This window comes from Opisthocomus hoazin, chromosome 13, assembly GCF_030867145.1.
Source record: "Opisthocomus hoazin isolate bOpiHoa1 chromosome 13, bOpiHoa1.hap1, whole genome shotgun sequence".
Taxonomy (NCBI): Eukaryota; Metazoa; Chordata; class Aves; order Opisthocomiformes; family Opisthocomidae; genus Opisthocomus; species Opisthocomus hoazin.
The window spans coordinates 26,209,386-26,226,669 of NC_134426.1; the positions used below are offsets into that span (position 1 = coordinate 26,209,386).

The 17,284-nt window shown below is 37.5% G+C and overlaps 1 protein-coding gene across 2 annotated transcripts in view; it reads right to left on the minus strand.

The window, feature by feature from the left end:
• Positions 1–17,284, minus strand: part of ATP2A2 (ATPase sarcoplasmic/endoplasmic reticulum Ca2+ transporting 2) — a 49,394-nt gene that overhangs the window by 19,294 nt on the left and 12,816 nt on the right. For both annotated transcript variants that reach the window (XR_012765457.1, XM_075435058.1), the window contains exons 5-8: positions 16,627–16,765; positions 4,391–4,471; positions 2,686–2,771; positions 1,307–1,771 (exon numbers count right to left, since the gene is read on the minus strand). Coding sequence is in view for 1 of the 2 variants with exons in the window: in XM_075435058.1 (XP_075291173.1) it covers positions 1,307–1,771; positions 2,686–2,771; positions 4,391–4,471; positions 16,627–16,765 (771 nt within the window). In the remaining variant the exon portion in view is untranslated. The remainder of the gene's footprint in view (positions 1–1,306; positions 1,772–2,685; positions 2,772–4,390; positions 4,472–16,626; positions 16,766–17,284) is intronic.

A 17,284-nucleotide genomic window follows, 5' to 3' on the forward strand; every position in this document is an offset into this window, starting at 1 on the left:
AGCGATTAACAAGGAACCAAGTAAGTTGTACTGCACAAGAGCTAGAACATTTAGCCCTCTGAACACAAGGAGTAGAGCATTTTCAGCTTTTAAACAAACACAACTTATCAAATGATGAGTTAACCAGGAAGCCTTCTGTTTTTGGCATCTGCATGATGAAAAAGTCCCTGCAAAGACTAGGGCAGTTATGCAACTCTGCTGCAAGTAACCTTCTCTGGAATACTAATGAGCAGCTGCTTTGTGTCTCTTAGGTATAAATACTACAATACTTAAGAAAGTAGAACGAGTCAACCACCAATTAGAAAGAAAAAGCCATCAATCACATGAGAATTAAGTGCTTAAGGCTTACAAACTTTTGCAACTGGTGTGCAGTGCTCAACGTTTACACATTTGGAATTCTAACCCAATGTAATGTCTGTGAACGCTGATGTCAGAGTTGCTATGCCACTGAACATCTACAATTATTAAACAGAAGAACTTAATGTTTTCTCCATAAAATTCCTAACACAGAATATCAAGAATATGGGAAGCACAGAGAACTGGCAACTGAACATGCATTATGTTGAGTGACTAGCTAGTAAAGCCCCAAATTAATCAACACTAGAAAGAATACTGGGGGGACAGGAGGAGCGGCACGTAACTTTTGCTTACCTAAAAGTATGCCATACACTGAAGATGACCCTGGCAATGCTGGTCAACTGCACCAAGTTGCCAGATTAGTCACACAGTATTGCATGTTGAAAACACTACAGTGGTCTACATCAGACCAATAAGAGCTACTGAAGATAACGAAATAAAGGTGGAACCACGCAGCAGTGAAAATCCCTTAGGTTATCCAAGTTACTGTAGTAAATCATCTACCTTTTTCTCATTGCTAAATTTCTTCACCATTGCCATCTTGCTAAATTGAAGAGGCAAGTGTTTTACATTTACAAACACCCTGCTTCTACAGTGTAACTATCCTACCTTTCTGAAACAGGGGATAAATCATACTAAATAATTACCAGTAGACTGAATGGCTTACAGACAAGTCAATGGAAAGCTGCTTGCAAACAGCTTTCTCTTCTGTCAAGTGCAAGTACAGCTATTTTTGGCCATGACTAAATAAGGGAAGAGATAAAAGTCTGAAACACTACACAGTGGAAAACTGAATTAAAAATGGAAGCTTATCATAGAAAAATAAAGTAAGATTTTGATGATATGAGAACCAAAAGACTCACGATCAAAAGAATTCAAGCAATGACGACTACTCAAACAAGAGCGGCTGAGGAGAAAAAGAAAAATAGAAGAAGCTAGTTCAACATACCCTGCAGACTGACATCTGATTCGTGGTCAGAGTACCAGTCTTGTCAGAACAAATAACTGAGGTGCAACCCAAGGTTTCCACTGAGGGAAGACTTCTAACAATAGCGTTCTTCTTGGCCATTCTCCGGGTTCCAAGAGCCAAGCAGGTGGTAATGACAGCAGGCAGACCCTCAGGAATAGCAGCCACAGCAAGAGCAACAGCAATTTTAAAGTAATAGATAGCACCTCGAATCCAGGAGCCACCGTGAACCGGATCGTTGAAGTGACCGATGTTTATTATCCAAACAGCGATGCAGATAAGCGAGATGACTTTAGACAGCTGCTCTCCAAATTCGTCCAGTTTCTGTTGGAGCGGGGTTCTCTCTTGTTCGGTAGCCACCATCTCATCACGAATTTTGCCAATTTCAGTGTTTACTCCCGTTGCAATAACCACTCCCATAGCTTTACCAGCAGCAATATTAGTACCCTAATGCAAATAAAGAAAAGGGAAGGGAAAACTTGTAGTCAATACATAAACAGGTTTTGGTCGTGGGTTTTTTGTTTGGTTTTGTTTTTAAGAAAAACCACCTTCTGCAAGTCCAGGCTGTGTTTTAGCTAGGATACGGAAAAAGATGAAGAGGGAGAGAATGACATTCCCTCAGTATCTGTGAGAGAATACTCCACTGTAGAATTTCTGCTTACAGAATGGGCTCAAAATGAATCACTATTGATCTGTTGTAAGCAGCATAGTCAAACTCAGCTGCTGGGTAAGCAGTATGTCTGTCAACTGGAATCTCAAGTGTGTTTTTCCTTTCTTTTTTTATTAGGATTGTATTTTGCCAGATTTAGTGTTATTTACTATGAGTAACAGATATGTTCTGTGGGACTCCCTGTGTGAACATACTTACCATGAGAAAGAACAGTGAGATTTTCTACAAGGGGCCTACCAACAATAAGAGAATTGTTATTTTGTTATTTGAAAGGCATTCCATGTTTCCTTCAAACAAATTTGAATAAACTGTTTCATTCCTATATAGAAAGCTAATTCTCAATTTTAGCCACACAATACCACAATTTGTGTGGACTTTCTTCTCAGTCTTAAGAACTATTACTTTAGAAAAGTAGTGTAGAAGCACTTTCTTGTGAAGGACAAAAATCAGTTTCCTCACATAAACTGATTCCAACAAGCATCTTCCCCAAGGACAGCTTTTACTAAAAATTACTTCTAATTTTTAATTCATTTAGTTCAATGTACATGGAGACATACACATAGATGTATATAGAAAATACAATAAAGTTGTCACACAGCTTTTAGGCAAAGACATGAAGTTCTGCACATTTTTATTTATCATTTTCAGTATTACTTTAAAAGTTTTGAAAATTTCAGAACAAATAACTTACAGAAAAAAGCATATTCTTCTTGTCTTGGTTTACAGCACGAGGATCAGGCACAGGGTCAGTGTGCTTAATAACAGACACAGATTCACCTAAAACAAAGATAATAGTCTTAAGAAGAGATTATAGATGTATCATCTTGAGTCCTGCAGTGAATCGGAAAGTCATAATTCTCACTCCTAAAATTTTTTAAGATGTCAAACTTTTCCTCAAATTATTTTGTTGAATTGCTTAAGTGAAACAGGAAATATTTCAGCTGACAAAAAAATGTGAATGCTGGCTTTTAATGAAAATAGGGAAGGATTTAAGTAAACATTTTATATAGTTAGAATTAATGAAGCCTATACCCTGTCTTTCAGGGAACATAAAAAGTGGTCAAATAAGCAGCTGGTACTCCACTCCTTTCAAAGTAGCAAGATCTCCTGCATTAATTAGGTACTTTATGTGCTTCTCATGCAGTTACGAGCATTTCTGTTCTCTATGCACTATAAGAGGTATGTTCTTATTTAAATAATTAGATGCTACCACAGTTCTAAATCTGATTTATACTACTTTTTGTAAGCTCAAGAGAGCCAAGCTTCCTACTTTTAAACGCTTTGTTAAGTAGCATCTTAGACTTCAGTCCTACTTTGGTTGATGCTTGAATCTCCCAACTAATAAAAGCAGGCTGAAAACAGAAAAGTTTCTCTTAAAAAAAAATATCAATCTCTTATTTAAACAAAGACAAGGGATTATTCCCTTTATATAGACTTCTGGTGGATTTCTTCTTCTACTTATTTCAGTTCTGATAGCTTGATAAACATGGAGCGCCTACATTTTCTCACATTAAACATAAATATGCTTAATCAGTTCTGTGCTATTCAGGACCTGTACTGAGAAACTTCAGGGCCTGTTTCAAGACAGATTGGAAGATCACAAATAGGCTTCTTACGAACACTCTACTGTTTTAAAATTCAGGGCTAGTTAACATTAATTTATGCTACCAAAACAGGCAGACAGATCTTCATGTTCTAGCTGAGAGAAGACTGTTACAGCATGCTTGGTTGATTCCTAGCTTCTTTCCTATATTCAGAAGTACTGCTACTTTGTTTTGTTTTCAACAAATCGGAAAAGTGCTCTAAATATAGCTCCTCTACTTAAGAGCTGGTACCAGAAAACACACGAACGTGCATGCACAGAATTTCAGCAAATAAGGCTTTAGTGTATTGGTTCTCTAGTAACAGCAGTTTAAAGGCTGCCTGTGACTTTCAAAAGTTATTCTCTCTTGTGAGAGAAAATGGATAACTATTACAGAAGACATTTAGTAAGATTTCCATACTTCCATATTTGAGCAGTGACAAGATGTTCAAACCTAGAATACTGCATAAACTAGAATAGAAATTCTTAGTCTTTTTATTTTATTTTCCCGCAAGTTACTAGTGTGTGTCTCTTGGGGGGGGGGGGGGGTAGCGGAACACAAACACGAAAAAAAGCATTACAAGTCTCAGTAAGAAATTTCATCCCACTAAAGCAAACATGTAAAGTCAATGATGAAGCAATGCTTTCAGCCACTCTTAAAGAGTGAAGTTACTGGATCAGAACTTTATTGCACTTCAATGCAACAAAGTACTTTAATAGCTACAGGCTTGTTTCTAATGGATTATTCTAAACAAACTGTGAAACAGCACTTTCAATTATGTACATAATTATCCAAAATTCACAGAAATTATACCTGTGAGAATTGACTGGTCTACCCTTAGAGTTGTGGATTTGATAGAAGTAATTCTGATATCAGCAGGAACCTTATCTCCAACTACAAAGAAATGAACAAGACAAAGTTAGAATTCTGTTATTTGAGAGATTTCTAACCAAGCATACTATTACCTCTACCAGCCAGGGAAACGATTTTCCAGCAACTGTTCAGATGACTAAGATTACTAACCACTTATTACTGATTCTGTGCTTTGCAATACTCCAATTCTCTGAGTATCCAACATACTTTGGCAATTTAGATTTGCCTTCAAGACCTCTACCCCTACCTATCCTCAAAGAAAGAAGTTGTAAATCACTGGATTGTTTTTCTAATCACACGACTACCACTTGACAGCAAAGGGAAAATATTCCCAAAAGAAAGGTATCAATTTCAGAATATGTATCTATAAACAACCAAACCCCATAGCTAAGGTGAATTGTTTCCTTTTCAGAACTGTCCTGGAAAGTCTTCTGGTTGTTCTCTCTGTGTCCAAAGTCAGTCTTCTGTTCTCCAATGGTCTGAGCGTTATCCACATTTACTTATTTAGAAAGTAAAATAAACTGTACTTTCCTTTTCTTTGGCACCAATTGTGAAATAACAAGCTTCTGCAAATCTGCTCTTTTAATGTTATACTTTGAAGACTGCTAGATGTTTGAGTTGGAAGTTAATTTCAGATCACACACTGTTTATTTTTCAGTAATGCTACTCTATTAAATATACCACAATCCAGATCCCAGTTAAAATTTTCACAGGACTCTATGCTGTGTTTATCTTGTCATACATATTTCCACTTTGTAGAAGACGGGGTGGGGCAGGAGGGGATAGACACCACCAAAAAACCCAACCCACAAAGAAACAAAAAAGCTCCCCTAACAAGTGTTTGGGGACACCAAGGCAGCAGACAATACAAGCTAATGGCACACCCCTAAAGATGGCCAGCTGTAATGAAGTCAGCTGCCAGAGCTGTGTGGCCAGTTTAGCTCCAGCATCTCTATCACCCCCCCAGAATGAATTCTTCCACCTTCCTACCTTTTCTTCTCTAGCTCTTCCTAGTTTTTAAGAAAAGAACTAAAGATCCATCTTTTTGTGACTACTGCAAATAAATACCTACATGCAAATTAACTTGCTACAGCATATTGATGAGAGTCACGTTTCTGACTCATATAGGAGGGTTCTACATTCTGCATGTCAATATCGCTAATGAATGCACATAATCAAACATTCCTAAAGTAATTTAGCACTGCAAGTATTCAAGTGTCAGCTTCCTTTTTATTACAAAATAATGCAAAGAAGCAAAGAAGGTAGAATAACTAGCTAAAAAGAGATGATCTTCTCAGTAGATGGACTCTGTGTCCCTGCAGTAAAATTAAAACAAGCTGCAATTCCTGCAGGAACTGCTTATGCAACTGACAGCAATAATGCACATTAACAAATAATACGATGAAAAATTGCAGTGGTTTTACAGCCTCAGAGCACACAACCACTTGCACAGGAAAACTATGGAAAAAAAATGCTGAAGAGGAGAATTAAGTGCTACTTCAAACATTAAGTTAACTTGCACCATGTGACTTTTTGTAAGGTCAAAGAAACCCCAACTATTAAAATGAGCAAAAGATTGCGTAGTTTTGCTTGTAGACTTAGATGTGTGGTTTTGTAAGCATATGTATATGAAGGGATCCAATAAACAGCCACAAAATTCCTTTTTTTATCATTAACAGCATGTGAAAACTAATTAAAGCCACAATGCCTTTGAGCAGCAAGAGACAACAGCATTGGACTAGGTCACCATTTGTCTAAAAATGGCAAAGCTATTCAAGACGCTCTCCTGATGCTGTGAGGAGGTTTACAAGCAGACATAGTAGCAGCTGGTTTTCAGATATCACTGAACAAGAGGCTAATACCTCAGCGCAATGTGGTGTAACCCCTGTCAATCTGCATAAGCGTTTTCAAAGTACTTAAAGCAGCTGGAAAACTACAGCCAACTGAAACACGCTACCACATTTGACAACACTGTTGAAGACTTAATCACTCCATAACACAAAAAAGCAGCTGTTAAAAAAATAATCTCAAAACATTCAAGTAACTAGACAGAACATATGGCAAAGTTTACAAGTACTTTTCTAACCTGCTTCTGCTGAACAGCTCTAAGTTGTTCAAACTCAAACATAACACTCACAAAATCTGAAGTACAAGGACAGACCCCCTGCTCCAGCAGCCTAGTTATATTTGAGCATCAATATCTCATGAATACTACTATCATTACCCATTGCCTGAATCACCAGAACCGAAGTGTTAAATTTATTATGATACTGCAGCTTTCTAAGTTTATCTCAACAATTTAAGATAAGACACATCATTCACTCCCCATCTCCATTTGAGAAGGCTGTAGCAAACTATTCAAGGCATTTCCAATAGGCAGGGAAGCTGTACATCAGGGTCAATTACAGAACTATTTTAAGCAGCTCTTTGCAAAGTAACAGCCATGACACTAAGTCATTTATAGTCTTGAATACACTTTCATGAGCATAACTGAAATTGAATATAGATAGGAAACCATCCTATGCTAGATAGGAACCCACAGGAAATTTTTAGTGAGCAGTCTAGTACAGATCGCATCTACAAGCAGAAGGCTTTTTTTTCCCCACGTACTTTAACACAGGAAATAAATTAGGGGGTGGTTGTTTTTTGGGGGGCTTTTTAAAGTCAATGACATTTCAGTCCAGCAGAACCAGTAAAAGTATTACCCAAGGCTTGAAACACAAGAAATTAGAAGGTAAATACGTACTTGCATTGCTCAGTACAAAGCTGCTACAGCCTAAATGGATATACTCCCATCGTTTTAGGTCTACAATGACAAGTCAGTTGCAGAAGTGCTTTCATCCATTATTCTAACCAAAGTTTTAAATCCTAAATAGTCACTCAATTTCTACAACAGCTCTGAAGAAATAAAATTCAAAACTGCCCACATACACACTCTTAAAGCGTAGTTTAGCCAAATACTCAACTACTGATTAAAACAGCCCTTTTAACTACAAAATTGACTGCTTCTTGGAAGAGCAAGAGCAGGATTTGGTTCAAGTAATTACAGCTTTATTCACAGAACCCTTTTATTCATGCACAGAATACTATTTAGAATTTTAATACTGTTCTTCAGCACACAATAAAGGAATCTATTTGAGGACAACCTGGCCACTTTAAGGGGGTAAAAAAATAATCCTTTTTATTTAACTGTGCCTGAGTCTATACCAAAGCAGACAATTCAGAGTTTCCACTCCTTGACAGAAAACTGGACTGGCATCTAGTTGTGATATGAGTTCAAAGTCTACGTCAATCATTTTAAACAAGCCATATGCCTTCACTGAAAATACAATTTAATTATCTGAATATACCGAGCTCTTCAGCTACCTAACGAGCAACATTATCTTGCCAAGATTCCCACTGATTACACCTAACACTCTAGCCTTTCTTCCCACGTCCAAAGCTCCCCACACCTTACATTACTCCTCCCAGCACTGCAGCAATGTTATCGGTCAATTTCCACTCTCTGTGGACAGTTATTTACATATATGTTCAATTTTAAGCGCAGTACAACCCTACTTATCAGAAGAGCACAGGAAGCAATGCAGGCGTGCATTTGCAGAAATGACTGCCGTTCCCCACAAAGTGGCTTCCTCATGAACAAAAGTCTTTAAAGGACAATCCAGCATATGGATTGCCCTATTCAATTTGCAAAGTTGCCTTGAAAATGATGATGATTCAAGTCTCCAAAGCAATTTCAGACATAGAATGTATTAAATAATGTTAGTCCCAATTTAATAGCTGGCAGTGACCAAGCCCTAGCCTGAAATGATCAATTCATTATCTAGGTATTTCATTCGAGCACTGATATCCCTTGTACTTTACCAGTTTCCAAGACAGCAATAATACTAAACATTTAACTTCAGAATTCTGTCAGAATATAGTTCAAGACACTCACTGAGAAATGTTTACAGCCAAAATGCACTGTTAGTGTGTTGCAGGCCAGATCAGTCTGTGGTTTAAGCAGCCCAGAAAGATGGGCAGAAGTGACTGGGCACATGTTCTATGAACAATGAAGCTGAAGGGAAAATAAACTATTAAAGCTGTGTGGATTTCAGTCCCTGTTCTATTTTCAGCTACATCTGGGTATCAACAAAGAATTTTAGACTGCAACAGGACCGTACTTACATTCGAAATCTCAAATGATATCCTGGATCTTCTAATCAAAATTGCTGATGATGGTAGGCTCAGAAAGTAATATTAGCTGTACCACCAAAAAGCCACTCTGGCATACAGAAGTCCTCAAAACTAAACTATTGCTTTAAACGTGTACTTTGAATACCATGATCAGCTCTGCTCACTGCCTTTGATCCCTCCCACAACTGAAGACTTGCTAAGAGGAGGTGTATAGACAGGTACATCATAAAAAGTGAAAAGTTTTGCTTCCTTTTTATTAATGTGTTACAAGAACAACTCATCTTCTTGGCAAAGAAAGTGATCTATTTGCAAAAAGCTCATCTAAGCGATCACAGTAGATGGAAGTAATTTTTCCCGTACAAGTCAGAATGGTTTTTTGTCTACATGTACCTAACACTTTCTTATTTATGTTTATGATTAACCAAAGCTAGTGTCGACCTGTATCTATCAGCAAGTTGGAACTGGACTTTTGCCATAAAGATTATCAGTAAAGCTCTAAACTATTCCGCCACTGTTGTCCAATTCTATAACATTTTTTAGGCAAGTTCCAAAGAACTGGGATACTATTTCAACATATGGTTGAGCAATTCTGGAATGCAACGAACAGTTCCTAAAATGGAGCATCCCCAAAACAATTTCCACACAACATCAAATGCGGAAGGGGGGGGGGGAAGAAAAAAGAAAAAAAAAAGAAAAAATATGAAGTATAAAATTCTGTCGTTTCCCTCCTTTTTAGTGTTTTAACAGATTAAGATTCATTGTTGACACATTCCATGTATTTTGATTTTTAGGACACTATGGTCTTTCTCCTGCTTTATTAGGACGCTCTAATTTCATCAAGCTAGGGTAGAAACACTACCAAATTCAGCAGATGTAACTTACCATAGTGCTACTAAAACCTCTCCGATTCAAAAGACACCACGCATGGTTTTTGTACCATCAAAAGGAAAAAGGAATAAGTACTAATTCTTTTGCCAAAAAACATTAAAGTATTAACAACTATTTTCTTTGTTTCAATATTATATATTATTATAGGTACAGTTATTGAAACCACTTTTCCTAATCTTTTCCTAATGAGATCTTTAGCCTCTTCAAGAATGTCATTTTCAAGTCTCCTCTCTGGCCCCAAAATAACTTTCTCATCCCTTAAATGAGAAGGCACACTACTGTGTGAATATTTACTAACGGAGACAACCTATACTTCCAACATCAAGTACAGGTATCACCGTAAGGTTTAAGAATTGAAACGAGTAGGCTTAAAAATAACACATATGGGATGCTACATACTTTTATCAACCAGAACCAAGCATTGTTGCTGCTGGGGAATAGTAATAGTTACAACTCACACCTGAACAGAACGGACTACTTCTGTTTAGAAGTATAGCTGTTGCAGCACAACAGGTTTTTTTTGAATTAAACTTCCTCAACACGAGCACAGCTTAGCTCCTCTTCACCCCTTGCACGCATACAATCTAGTCTTCCTGTTCTGTTTGATTTCCTTAGACCATCAGAAACTTCATTTTTCTTCCATAATAACAGGTTTTAAGTATTTAACGCTTCCTGTACAGGGTATAATAAAATGCCACCAAAAATCAAAAGCTCTACAAAACAGGAAGATTAAGTCCATCCATGCTTTCATACAATGCTGAGTGTCAAATTGTCAAAATTAAGAGTGACTATGAAATATATTTAAAAGTCTGAGTTTCAACTCCAAACCAGTAAGATAAATCTATTTTCCAACAAGACAAAGACTGTATAGTACTGGACAAAAGTTTAATAGCACTGGTCCATTCAGTTTTAACCCTACTAGTAAAACATCATTTGCTTTTACTGTCGAGGTGATAGAACAATACATTTGAACACACTCATTCTTTGCATTTATTATGCATGCTACAAATCAGACTAGACAACATTAATGAAACAGCCTTCTCTATCACATGCTGTTCTGCATTCTGGACAGACAGAAACTATCCATGGAGCTCACTGTGCAGTGTATGCAGAAGTACTCTCCTACGAACTGTTACAGGTAGAAGTTAAAAAAATTTCATGCTAAACACTTAAATGTGTTGCATTCTTACCAATGAACACCAAAAAGAAGAAACAGGAGCAAAATATTTTAAGGTCGGAACTGAGGGTTATATTGAGAAAAATTGATATGTTGTATTAAACAGTACAGAAGGCTCAAAATATTCTTATTTCTTCTCATGCTATAAAAACCTACTTCTGAGTGTCATTCTCTCTGAAGAGGGCACCAGAACATTAATTAAGATATGCCAATGGACAGGTACCCTGTCTGTAAGTCTACACTTACTTCTAATTCGAATTTGTCTAGCTTTAGCTTTTAATCAGTGGATCTATTTATATCACTGTCTTCCAGACTGAAAACTCTTGTCATCAGCCTATAAAAATATCTAATAGCAGAAAGAAAAAACTAGGAAGTTAGGCTTCAAATTTTGCCAGATCAGGTAGAGAACATCATCTTCACACCAAAGCTGAAGTCCTGTTTCCAAATTAGGCTGCATTTCGGTAACACAAGAAGGAACAGTAAGAGTTCTGGAAGAGCAGCGTAACTCCAACTGCAGGTTTTCTTTAGACTTCAAACACGCTTGCTTTGCCAGGGTGATATTGTATTAACAGAACATTATCTTGATGTTCAAGCATTTTTTTCAGTACTATTTGTGCTTATAATAAAATCTACTGCAGTATCGGTTCTAATCAGAGTATAGAACTTCAGATACATTCTGAATTCAAACAATTAAAACAGAATTAGTTTCACTATTTTTACTTAACAGTTTGGCAACTCTGGAAGAAAACGTTTAAGAACTGGGAAAAAAACTGGAGATGTGTTTCGTAAGTTTTCAAACCTGTGTTGAAAGTGACACAAGTTTAGGCTGTGCCCTGACTTGAACCTCACAGAACTCCAGCCTTCAGTGGAGCATGGAATGGAGTTTGGACTGCGCATGGTTATCTCAAAGCTGCCGTTGAAGTGTTAAGAGTTTGACAGCTAAAATGCACATTGAAGCCCACAGATTTATGCACAACTCATACGTGTATTTATTAACCACTGATCTTGCTTCCAGATTTTTTTCTGGTCCAAAAGCAGTACTTCATGGAAAAAGCAAAATACGTGCTTAATTTTTGAAAGTCAAACATGACAACTTGCACTAGGTAAGAAAAAAAAACCTAAACAACTTGCAGTCAACTTTTGTCCATATCAAGAGATGCTCTCAGCACTATGCTTGTAGGACAGCCTCCAGCAGGTCACCATTCTGGACTTAAGTCTTACTTCACCTTCCCCTTCCCCCCTGCCCCGTCTCAATACTTGTCCAAAATGTAAACCTGCATCTCTAGCACTGAGTCTGAAAATAAATTCTAATTATTAGAGACGTACACAGGCACAAGGACACAGTTGTTTTTGGAGTAAGATCTGCAACATCAGTGTTTGCTGCTTATACTATCTGGGACAACCTGTAGCTTTTCATAACCACACTGGAGTTTGACGTAATTCACCTTAAGAATCTTCTTTCCCATGCTTCTTCACCCCAAAATTTATCTTCCCTTAATTATACGGCATCTATGCTTTAGGAAGAGTCTTAAAACTGCTCTGCAGTTAGAATTAAAAGCCTCAGAAGTAGTTCTTGCATACTTTATGCCAGGTATAAACTTAAAATGAATTCTTCTGGAATACATACTAATTTAATAAGCAACAGCTTCTGGGAACTCTGTGTGTATTTTTAAGCTGTTGAGTACTTACAGATATAATAACGGCTGACAAGAACCATCATTCAGCACTTCAGGGAAAAGAGGAACTACTGTGACTCCAGTTCAGTCACTTACGGATTGCAACAAATGAACATTCATTTATTAAATCACAGAAAGTCAGATATGCTGTATCTACAGTAGAACATTTTAGATGGGAAAACACAATGGAAGTGAACAAAGCTCATCTCTGTTCCCAAATGTGCTTCTTTAAAAATAAGTGACTTGCAACCAGTTTATTCCAATTTGTCAGACTGGACTTCATACAAAACTTTTAAGAACTAAGGCCATGCTGTTTTAAGTTTCTCTTTAAAAAGTTACTTTAACAAAGGCAAACAAACCTAACTAATAGATTAAAGATGTTCTTTGTTTAAGATAGCCACTAGTCACAAATTTAGAGTGCATCCTCCAATACACTTAAACTTCTGTAGCAGTGCAATAATCCATTTTAAGACAGGCAAACTGAAAAGCCATTTGAGGACAGCATCTGGATTGTTGTCAGTTCATCAATTCTAAGAAACAAACAGCGTAGCTTAGTAACCCTTATACACTACAGTTCCGACAACTATGCCCACTGAAGGCCTGCAAACAAATTTAAGGCACACATCCCAAACCTGTAACCCCAACTTCATCCCAAAGAGTTCCTGTTGGTTGTACAGTGTCTTTTCTACCATCTCTGCTAAAGTGGACATGGAAGAAAGTCTTCCTAACACAAACAGTTAAGAAATTCATGTCTGTCTGCACAGTCTCTGAACAAACACAGACTACAGTGTCTGCTAGGACACCTGCACAATTTTAGTTAGTGTAGCATTTATGTTTAATTTGTTAGCTACTAGGCATAAGGACCAGTAATTGCTCATCAAGTCTACTGCAGGACCTATATGCACCCTGATCCAAGAGACACCTAAGACAGTAGGTTATCTACCACTTGAAGAAAAATCCAATTCAGGTTACTCCATATTTTCTGCAAGGTGACAACACAGACCTGCAGTTCCCTCCTATTACTTCAAGTCCAATAAACCAGCATCCGTTTCCTCTGTTGACAGATCAATTAGAGAAAATATCTTCCAGGAGCTTTATTTCAGAAGGCCACGAGGCAGACTGAATAGTCTATATAACAAATACAGCAAAACTCTACAAACAGCCTAAGGAGCCAGAATAAAATGTAATAGTATAAACCACTATTGCACTGTCTTTGGGTTATACTAAGCCACCCAGGTTGTCTTTAATGGGTTCAAAACTACTGAAAATACCAAATGATTTTGGAAATGGTTCAATGCTACTTCTTCTCAGGGAACTCTTGCAATGAGAAGAGGCAAATGTATTCCCCCACTTCCCCTGAACTGCAATACCAATCTACCAATTCCTACAACAAAGAGTTATCTTCTCTCAGACCCACACAAAGCTACTTTCTAAGTAACAAAGTTGTTATAGCATTAACTACAACTATTTTGTAATGGAAGACCTGTAGAAAGTGGTTCAAAATTAGATATCAGCATAGGGGAGAAACCTATCACCTGGTTATTTATGCTACTCTATTCAAAGATATTTGCCTGGACACACAAATGTCATTGGCACTTTGCCTAGAATTCCATACCCAGATATGTATCCTAGTATGAAGTGCTCTGTCACTTCCCTACATGGCCATCTTTTTGCAAACACCATGTCAAAGGCCATCGCAGTACTCTTACACTTGAGGCACAGGCATGCAGACAGTCTCTCTCACCTCCAGCTCTTGACACTAACGCTGGTACATGGTGTATTGCTCTTCTCTACTTGCTCGGTAGCTTTTCTGAGTTTGATTACAATGAAAATTTCATCAATGTCTAGCTACAAGTTAGAATTAATTGTTTCAGTATCAGAGTTTGTATTACAATGAAGCACTTCTGTATTAAACAGCCACATAACCGACACTTAGTTACCTTCACCTGAAGCTGCAGTTGATTATATTTCACAATGTAAGAAAAACACAGAGAGTACTTATGACTAGCTGGAGACTGTTTGACCCATCAGCTTAAGTGTAGCATTTTAACCAGCATGAGCTTCTACAGCCAACAAGCTAGACCAATTTTCAAAGGACAGACATAGAAGTTGGATAATTTGTTTCTCTACATCTGAATACTAGCTTGCAAGTTTATCCTTTAAAAAAAAAAATCAGTGCTACACTTGTTGGACTATCACTGTTCTACAGATTTTAAATTAATGCAATAGTAACCCTATGAAAAATAGGGCAACAAGTTTGTTAAACACATCCTGGTGTTATAGGTACACTAGTTAGCAGTTTATTTCCAACTCATTTCTCTCCTTCAGACACAGGCCCTTTAAAGAGATGTCTCTAGGCACAAGTAATTGATTTTATTGAAACTGACAATACACAGCAAGCCCACAAAACTCCCAGGTGTTTCACACACAACTTTAGCTCTTTTTTGATAAGATGCAAATGCAAACTCTGCCTCTTCTGAAATAGCAAAGAATCAAACAGAAAATTCTCAGTGCTCCAGACACCTGGCAGAGCAGCAAAATCCAGCATTTTTCCTTAGTGAGATACTCCAAACCAGTACAAAACACATAGTCATCAACTTGCAATTCTACCAATACTGCTTTAAAGCACCAAAAAACACAACCTCAATGTATTTCCATGATATAAACTGCTTCCAGAACTACCATCCTATTGCTGACATTTAAAAACAGGATAAAGATTTGGACTAGGCATCTACTGCAGAATCTGTAATTTATACCTTTCGGTTTGCCTCAAAAGGACACAAAAAATGTTAGCTGCTGAAACAAAATCTCATTGCTGAATTCAGATTTGACTGTACACTGCAGTAATAGTGAGTCAGAGCAGCAGAGTAAGTGACAAGGTATCGTAATTCACCCTTTATTTCAGCTGTCAGCACTTTGTATTTGTACTTGTTCTTCACCAACTGACACTAAGAGGAAACTAGCTTCAGCCTTCCTGAGATCCACACTCCCGTGGAATTACCCTAGCCAGGGCTGCTGTAGCTGAATCATCCTATGCACAAAACGGAGCTTTAAGACAGGGCTCTGCGAATGTTGAAGTTTCTCAGGAATGAAAGCTGGGCAGACAGCCAACACCAACTTCATTTTGAGCGCATACTCTCTCTGCCTGCTAATTAAAATAGGAGGATAATCAAGTTTAAGCATATATATTTGTCTCCTACTGAGACCGCTACCACTTCTAAAAGCAAAGTGACACTAGTGAAAAGAAGAAATTCGATGTACACCCTAAATCGTTCCCAAAGGAACAATCACTCAGTTAACAGTTGATAATGACCTACAAAATATGAGCACACAATTACTCCTGACACATAACAAGAACCACCTAGTTTTATCTGGGAAGGAATCAGAAACATTAAAGTCATTGACAAGTCCAGGTTAGAGAAAAAGTTATCGGTGCGGCATTATCGCCAAAATGAAGGAGTGTTAGCTGTAAGTATATGATACTTCCATTTTTGCACTCCTTCCAAACAAAGATGCACCTTTTAGGGCAAACCGAAGTTATTAGAAAGCTCAATGCAAAAGTCTCATCTTTTACAACAAGACACGTACTTCAGACACTTACACTGGATAAATAGGAAGCTCTACTTTGTATAGTTATTATCTATTTGTGGTCTCCTATACAGCAATAGGCAAAAGAAGCAATAAAGAATTATGAAAGATTAGGAAGAAAAATAATGTCACACGCCAGTCATACTAGCTGAGACGACAGAGGAAGACATTTGTAAAGAGAAGTTGAAAGGACTGCTGGTGTAAGTCTAAGAGTTGGAAAAAACCTTTAGATGAAATTAGCTTTACCTAACAGAGCGTGACCGAAAAAAATATCCCTGTGTTCCAGAACCCGAGGAAACTGTACACATTTAAAAGCAAGGAAAAGAGTATTTTGTGATAGAAAACAGACAAGTTAAGACACTCTGGAACCAGACTTTAGAAAATAAAATTTCAGAGTCGTGTCAAGTGTTAAAACCTGTACTCCAATTAAGACAGTTTGCTTTTAGACCTACCAATTAAACTAAGTGGCAATTTGAAAAACAATCCCCTCAGTGCAAATGCACATTTAAGGTAATTACAGATGAACAGAAGCAAGATTGTTCGTAAGTGAAGTATATACTTAGGAGTCTTTGAAAACTCCCCCCAGGGCCCCAAATCATTAAGACAAGGCCCCCACAACATTTTTACAGCAATATGCTAATACATGTACATACCACATAAAGGAGCCTTACCTGCAACTTCTACAATATCACCTGGGACAATGTCTCTTGCTTTAATCCTCTGTACACTTTTTCGGTCTTGTCGATATACTTTGCCCATTTCTGGTTCATATTCTTTAAGAGCTTCAATAGCATTTTCAGCATTTCTTTCCTAAAAGACAGCAAAAATCTGTAATTTTGAAGCCCTCAAGGAAAAATACGTATATCAGATCCAATTTTTCAAATGCATTATCATGAATACTACTGACTCAGCTCAATTAAATTTATTCATACAGAAAATTACATGACCCTTCCCCTTATGAGGCTGCTGACTGGAAATCATTACACCACAATTCAGATATTAGCAGGCATTTAGAACCTAGAAGTTGTTTATTCAAACTCGCAGCATTTCCCATCAAGAATATCCACTGTGTCTTGTTACAGGGAGGCCACACAGAGTTCTCTGTAACATATGCATACTTTCTGACACACAAAAAAGCACTAAGTAGAATTAAGACTCACGGATATCATCTTGTCTCAGCTGTACCTTACCAGCAGAGCAGCTTAGACTGAGACTGGAGTAGCCTAGCACTACTGAATTTCACTCACTGATAGAAATCAAGTGTCAAGTTAAAACTAAGTTCAAACAGCGCATTACCAACTTTGATTCAGCAAATCACGTCACACTACA